The sequence below is a fragment of the Psittacula echo genome (genome assembly GCF_963264785.1).
Source record: "Psittacula echo genome assembly, chromosome: 6".
NCBI lineage: Eukaryota > Metazoa > Chordata > Aves > Psittaciformes > Psittacidae > Psittacula > Psittacula echo.
Genome location: NC_137743.1, coordinates 74079407 through 74087221, shown reverse-complemented (window position 1 = coordinate 74087221; position 7815 = coordinate 74079407). Strand labels below are relative to the sequence as shown.

General features: G+C 38.7%; 1 protein-coding gene across 1 annotated transcript in view; it reads left to right on the top strand.

Moving 5' to 3' along the window:
- Positions 1-837: 837 nt before the first annotated feature.
- SPATS2L (spermatogenesis associated serine rich 2 like) overlaps positions 838-7815 on the top strand; it is a gene marked incomplete at its 5' end in the record, with an annotated part of 47458 nt that continues 40480 nt past the window's right edge. The window contains one exon of the mRNA XM_080621807.1: positions 838-876. Coding sequence (XP_080477933.1) covers positions 838-876 — 39 coding nt within the window. The remainder of the gene's footprint in view (positions 877-7815) is intronic.

Genomic DNA, 7815 nt, shown 5'->3' with positions numbered 1-7815 from the left:
TTACTGAAGTTGGTTTTGATGGAATCAGAATTAAGCAACTGGACTCCCTTTCATGTGTTAACTCTTCATTGTGTGGTACAGTTTCTGTCACCCAGCCACATAACTGGAAATAGAAAGCATATTGTAGGATTTTTAATCACATGCAAATTCCATTCATGTGCCCAAGTTTTCAGAACAGACTTGGAGATTTAACTGTATGGACACTGTTAGTTTCAATAGGAGCTGTATGGCTACATCCTCTGAATTACTTTTGAGAAAACAAGAAAACCACCAAAACAAACAACAACAAAGCCTCACAAAACCAAATGAAACAAACAAACAAGCAAAGGAAAAAATCACCAAAACCACCAGCCGTGCAGCGCTCGTCAGTCTAACCTCCTGGCACATTTAGTTGCTTTTTTAAGACGGGATCTTCAGACAAATTCCCTGGCAAAATTTAAGGTTGCTGGTGAATGAAGAAAAAGGAGCTGTTGAGTTCATCTAAGGTGTTCCTCCTCTTTAAAACCTCAAAGTAACCAGGTAATAAGTGAATAGAGTCCAAGAGACATGGCTGGAAGAAGTGTGATGCCTTTCTATCCAGATTCATATCTATGAGGCATTTTAAAAATGTGTTTAGAGAACTAATCTGGGGAAAGTATGAAATTTGGACTAGCTTTCCTTTTTGGCAAGATTGAGCACTGTGTTCATTAAGTGTTCTCATGTTTCTCTAATGCTTAGAGGTAAGCATATGCAATTAGTCTTTACAAGTATTGCTTTTCTAGGTTGGGATTAAAACCTCCAAATTAATCTCTTTGGGTTTTTTCTCCTTTCACAGACAATATTCTCACCTGAAGAGAGATGGCAGAAATCAATTCTCCTGTAAATATCAAGGAAAAGGTAGGTTCAAGTCACAGTACAGTGCAAACCGAAATGGTATTTGCATACATATTTTATCCCTGCCCCATCAGACACTGCTCACATATGTAACTTTAATATGCATTGACTCTGTGCATAAAGTTAAGTACTCAAGCAGGTTTTGATGAGATTAGTATATTAATCTTGGTTCATGAGAAACATTTTTGCTTTTCTGTGAAGAGACAGTGTTTTGTCAGACAGACTTCTCTTCCTCTGTGATTCCTGTGCACGCTGATGCTGTGGAGAATTGCACTCTGCGGTGATTGCTGCTGTACAAAATATGACCTCTGGATAAACGCACCCTTTAGAAAATAATTTTTCTGGCCAAAAATGTGACACCTCTACTACTGAAAAGACAATTCCTCAAATTACAGGGTCTGAAAACAGTAGATTTTTCTTTTTTCCTTTTTTTTTCTTTTTCTTCACCTATGTGAGTAGCTCTATATTCTATGTACTTGCATATATCCTCTCCATGTCCTGGCTATTGCTAGAGCTTTACCACCCTTTCAAGAGCAGTAAAGGACCTAAAGCTTATTAGTATACAAATACAAGGTAGGTCAGGAGATCTTTTGTGATTCTCAACAGGAAGGTTATGAAGAGACAATTTAACCTTAAAATACTCCTCACCAACATAAACAGGAAACCTGAACATCTCATAAAGAGCGAGACGGAAGTGGGAATATAACACAATAGGGTTGTATTTTAAAATAAGCCAAGATTTTGAGAATTCACCTGAATTGTCTTTTGTAAGATCAGGTTTTGTTCTACTTCACGTTTGGTAAGAAAAAGGGAGCTTTGCATTTAGGTAGTCCAGAGAAGGCTAATGGGCTCCTTGATTTACAGCTTTATTAAGCCTAAGGTAGCATAATAAAGATGCAGTTTTTAAGGCAGTGTGATAAATGCTAAAGGCCAGAATGCAGCTCTGTCAGTGAGCCCAGGTTTGTTCAGGTATCAGTGAAAATTTGATTTCATTCACTTCATGAAAGATGTGCAAACAGAAAGGATCAAGAAAAATAAATTAATTAATTACCATTAATTACCAAGATTAAATACCAAGAAAACACAGTGAGGGCAATGTGAAACTGAGAAATGTAGTCATCTTGCACTGTAGCATAAGACCTTTCTGTGGCAGATTACCCATTTTGCAGGGCAGTAGGAATGTGAAATACTCTCTTCTCTCTAAGCCTGTTAATGGAAAGGAAAATAATAAAAATTTATGTGATTCCTTGGAACAACTCTTTTCCTGAGCTGACAGAAGGTTAGCAGAAAAAGATTTGTCTGCCTTCAATTTTGCAGTTCATAACTTCAGTTTTGCAGTTAGGTGGACTGATAACAAGGAAAAAGATGCTATTTGGCCTGGGGAGTGTGTGCAGGGTACTGTAAATGTGACTTTCCAATCTGGAAAAGTTTGAAGAAATGATAGTTGACACAGCAGGACAGGAAAAAGAAATAACCTTGGGGTCAGTATTCAGTTTTTTAGTTAACTTCCTGGTTTGCTTCTGAGTTCACAAATAATGAACTTTTGAGTTGGGTAATGTATTTCTCAGCACTGATTGTGACTAGTAGTTAACAGACATTGCATTTGTTTTGTAAGAGTTGATAAGCCATGGCACCTACTGAGCCTGAAACTAAGTTTCCTCAAGTTCCAGTTTCCTAATGACGTTTCCTGAGAGAATAGTCACAAACTATTACCTGCCTACCAATATGTGAATGAAGCTGCAGAGGCAACAGCATAGCAAGTGATGATTTATACCAAGTAGTTCAGGTGGGAATGAGTTCCTATTTGAACTGTTGTATCCATCTTTCACTGCTTATTCACTTTCTTTGCTTTCAGAAGGCAGTAGACTTTTTTTGCTTCATGTCCCTGATAGGAATCGGTCTCCTACCTATTGCACTGCCCAGGTGCCTGCTTTTTGAGTTTTTCTTTTTATATGTTGTAAACTACTGAGTCTCTCATTGTGCTCAAGGACAGATGTGTCAACTTGAATCTGTATTTTGGTGATGAGTATATTCCTTAGTCCTCAATAGCAGCACAGGGTTTAAGTATTGAGTAGCATGATGGATTTTGCAACAGAAAGTAATGTCATCGCATTCTTTCCCGTAGTGCCAGAGTGCTGGAACGTAAATTAAAGTAACTCTCAAAATGCAACTCAGTAAATCAATTGAAGTTCTACTGATTCACTCTGAAGCCTGATTTTATTTTATTTTTTAATTATTAGTCAGTTTTCCAAGTGGAGGATTTTAAACAGCATCTGCTAGTTCAAGAATAAAGATCTGCAAAGGGACTTTATTTTCACTAGATATCTGCTATTCCAAGTATGATATCTGCTGGGAGTATCTTAAAAATCAAATGTTTACAAGCATATACATTTTAAGGCAGGAAAATAATTGGATCAGTATACTCTGTTACAAATAGTTCCTTTCTTTTTTCTTGTATCTTCTGTCAGTATTTGGTGCCACTTGATCTTTATGCCAAACAGCAATTAATATTTTATTGCAAAATCACTGGGTTTTGTTCTGTAAGATACAGGCTAATAACTTACTAAATAGGCTTAGTGACTGAACAGCACAAATCTCGTGAACTCTACATACATCGACTGAGAAGCTAGCATGCTCAGTTTGCCATTTCACTTGGACAAGCCTGTCTTGTTTTAAAATGAGATTGTGGTAGCACAACACCATTTGACATTTTGTATTTGGTTTACAGTATGGTGGCTCTTTCTGTCAGCAACAGAGTAACTCTAAAGCAACTGTAGCTTTAGAACCCTCTCAGTAATGTGCTAGAAATACGAGGAAGGGGTTGAACAGATATGTCCTGCAGAGTTGGCTTTAATTATATTTGCACATAGACTGCTGAAATGTAAGGGCCTCATTTGTATGTTTGAAACGCAGACTTATTTACACTGTCCTGGTAAAAGAGTCAAAACCAAATCCCTTTCTCACTTAAAAAACCAGCAGAGCAAGATGTGGTCATGCTACACAACACTGAAGCAGCGAGTTTAGTGTTTACTTTTACCCACCTTTTGGGCATGAGTATTTCTGGGAAACAAAATGAAGATTTATAAATTTAGTTACTTTTGCTGAGCTCAGAAAAAATCCGTTGCTGTCAACACAAATGTGAAGAGGCCTTGTTAAAAGCAGCAGAATAGAATACAGTTCCTTCCCACTTCTTTCTCTTCTACCTCAGTGCTTGCAGATCATAATACATTTAGGACTTTGATCCTGCTAAGACCTGAACGAAGCCAAAGGAGCTGTACATTTGTACACAAATGCTTATTCTTGCAAGTTTCTGCAAAAGTAGAACACAAGTTTCCCCTTATATTGAACGTTGTTTCTCTGACAAAAATGTAGTACTGAGCCCATGCAGTTTTTTCATGACATTTGTTGTTTTGGTTTGTGGCTGGGTTTCTTTGTTGGTTTTCTTTTTCGGGGGGTGGGGAAGAGAGGGAGGTGTCTTGGGGGTTTTCTTAAATGATGGCTTTTCCTCATGTTCTCTCCATGATCAGCTAGTCATTCAAGGAATTAAGACCTCTGCCACTGTTTTAAGTGATATGTGTCTGAGGGGGACATTCTGGATACTATGCTTACAGCCTCTGTAAGACCCTACTCTGAATTTGAGTCATAAAAGAATGCTACTCTAGTGCTGATACTTGTGTAATTCATTCTTGGCATTTTAGCTGAAACAGATCATAAAGTCAATAGGTTAAACATTCTCCCTCCCCTCCCCCCCGAGAGTTTTATATGAATGTTGGCGTGTGATGTCAGGAAGGCTAATGGAAGTTTCCATAGTTCACAGAGGCTCCTGCAGCTGTGTTACTCTATGTGGGGAGCCAGGACTGTTCCGATTACCATATTTTCATGCATATAACCCACAGATTTTCAGGAATAACACAAGTTCAGCATTTCAGCAGCCACAAGGTTCATTACGTGCCTCCATAGCTAGTACAAGGAGTTTAACATCAGGATCTCTCTCAGAATAATTCCCTCTGCCCTGACCCTTGCAATAGTCTTCCTGCACTATGCCACTCTCCCTCTCGCCTCTGATTATATTAATGTCTGTGCCTGAAAATACAGTATAAATAAGAACTTACGTTGTAGTATCGAGGTTTTCAGAGGCTGGGTTTTACATAGTTTAAATCATATGGACAAAAGTTCACTGGATTAAGGAATAAAATGGCCAAATTCATTGGTCTTAAATCCAAAATAATTCCATAAAATTAATGGAGGTATTAATGCATTAACTTAGTATATCACCAGAAGAGGTGCTGAGATTCTGAATGAGAAGGCCTCCAAAGAAGCAACTGAAGTGAGGAATTCAAGCAATGTGTTGTCTCCTTTAACCATTAGACCCTCTTAGTTTAACAAGAGAAGAGTATCAGGCGATCCCCAGGGTAACCATTCAGCTCTAGCACAAGGTTTTGGGATTACTCCAAAGAAATACTGGGACTTGCATTATGCCTCTTCCCCCGCCACCTCCCACCCTCCCATCCCCCTCCCAATTATTGTGTATCTAAACATGTTTGAACAAGTGAGATTTGTGTCAGCTGGAATTGGCAAAATACCCATTCAGATTAAGATCCTTCTCTTGGGATTCTGTTAGGAGTGAGGTTTTGTTGAAGTTCTGAAAGGCTTGCTTTCTCATTTGCCATTTCAAGTGTCAGAGCTGTAGGAACAGATGGGCAGGTTTGTTCCATAAACTTCAAGAAGGAAACTTTATTCATATGTGGTTTTGGTGGCTTCACAGTTTTGTTTACATTATACCATAACTTAAGCGATAGCATGCAAGGACAGAGTAGGGTTCATAGTGGAAGGAATGGAATAATATATAAATTTAAAATCACCCATTACAAAAGCAGATAGCTTCCAATCTGTAATTTCACTAGGCTTTCTTAAAATTGTCCTTTGCAGCTGTTCCTTGCCCATGTGTTGAACTAGATGGACAAAGTTGATCAAAATGCACTTGTGTCACTTGATGAGCCATTTAACTTGGGTTAAGAATATTATAGATTCACGTCTGCAAGTGTCTGCTGTCATTACTCAAGCAGAAGAGTTCTTACTGAGCCAAACTTTTTAATATGTTCTTTCAGGATTCCTTAAATGTCTGGGTTTTCCGTTTAATTAGTTTACAAATAGGGGGGACAGGGGTGACATAATAAATCCATGATGACTGCCTAAGTACTTTACTGCAGCAAGTAAATTGTTTTGTGCTTTATGGAGATAAATAATCCAAAGGCATCAGTGTGATAAATGGGTCAGGTAGTGGAAAGAGACATGCAGACCTGATCAAAGCTGTTATTTTGCTCAAACAGGATGTTAACAACACTTGGTCAGTGTTGTGATGAACTGTTAGTGAAGTTTCTGGAAAATTTCTCTGACGTAACAAACGGGCTCTTAATGCAGCAAAGTCAAATTGTATTTATGAAATACGTTTGTGTGGGAGTTTTCAAAACCTCAAACAGTTTTTAAATGCATTTTCCTGCTTAATGTAACCAGGACATACGCTAATGTCCTAGATTATAGAAACCAGCAGAGTTCTGCAGACAGCCCTCCTTGCCTGTTCCTCGTGCAGGATTTGGGTCAACTTCAGCTGGAGGTGTAATGTAGTTGAGCATGGCATACACTGCTGCTTGTCCTCAGTTGCAGTGGGTATATACAATGTCTGTGTGTACATAAAGATTTGCTGCTGACACGCAGTAAACATAAAGTAGGAATATGTGTATTTGTTGATAACCATACTTCCAAATGAATTTGGCTCCTCACTTTACAGAAAATCCGTTTATCTTAATGTTTAGTATAAAGGGAAGGTGGACCTGCATTTAGTGTTCCTAACCAAGCATAAGTAAGAATATTTCTAAGTAAGTGGCCACGGTAGTAACTTACTGCAAGGGAATTAGAACAGCTGTGTTCACGGGTTTCAGAACAGCCGTGAGCTTTCAGCAAAGAAGTTTAATTTGTCACTATGTCAGAGATACATAAACAAATTCTCTGAACCCCGGATATGTTACTTACTCAGGAGAAACATCCTCTTTGAGATGATGCCAAGGGGGAGCAGATGGAGGAGAGCAGCAAACAGGCAGCAATTGATTTCATGTTGTTACAGTTGCCTGGGAACCATTTGGAATTTGACAGAGAACCTAAAGGACTCACAGGAATACACAGCAACATCAGCTTGATTCTGGGTGTGGAGTAAGTAATCTGCTGCCACAATTTTCAGACAGGCTGTATTTCTTTTCGAGCTTGACTTTTCAGGAAGGTCTCATGAGACGGGTGTTCATAAGAACTTTGAGTAGGACACCATGAGAGATTAGAATTTCAGTGCCCTCTCCTGTGTGCTGTGGAGGACCACAGAAGTAAACTGATTTTTTTGTTTCAGGAGAGCCAAAAATTTGCCCCAAGTAAGATTGCTTATAGTTTAACAGTAATTCTCAGAAAAATAGTCACTTAGTCTGATCAGGCTTTGGGGATTTTATTTTAGGGTAGAAACAGCTTATCTGAGGGCACTTGGAGCCTTTTTCAGTTTTTATATCACTTCTGGGCAGACCTCAGCAATTTGTGTAAGAGACAGATAAAAACAACCTCATGACTGTGGAATTTTGGTCTTGATGAGACGCAACCCAGCTCAAATTGCAGCAGCTTTAACTGTGCTTGAGCAAGCATTTCAAGCTAACTCTGTACTTAAGATTTCAGCTCAGAAAAGTGGTTAAAAATCTTCTAAACTTTGAACTAACTTTAGCCTTATCCAGAAGAGAGTAGGTAGGTCTGCTGGAATTAAATGCATGCTTAAAACGTAGGTCTCTGGATGGTGAGTTTAAGTAGAGGTGAACATGGGTTCTGCCTTCTGTGTGCTTGAGCGTACACAGTTGGTTTTGAGATTACAGCTCTGCAGTTTAGATCTGTAATTGCTTTAAAGTAGCTTTTGTA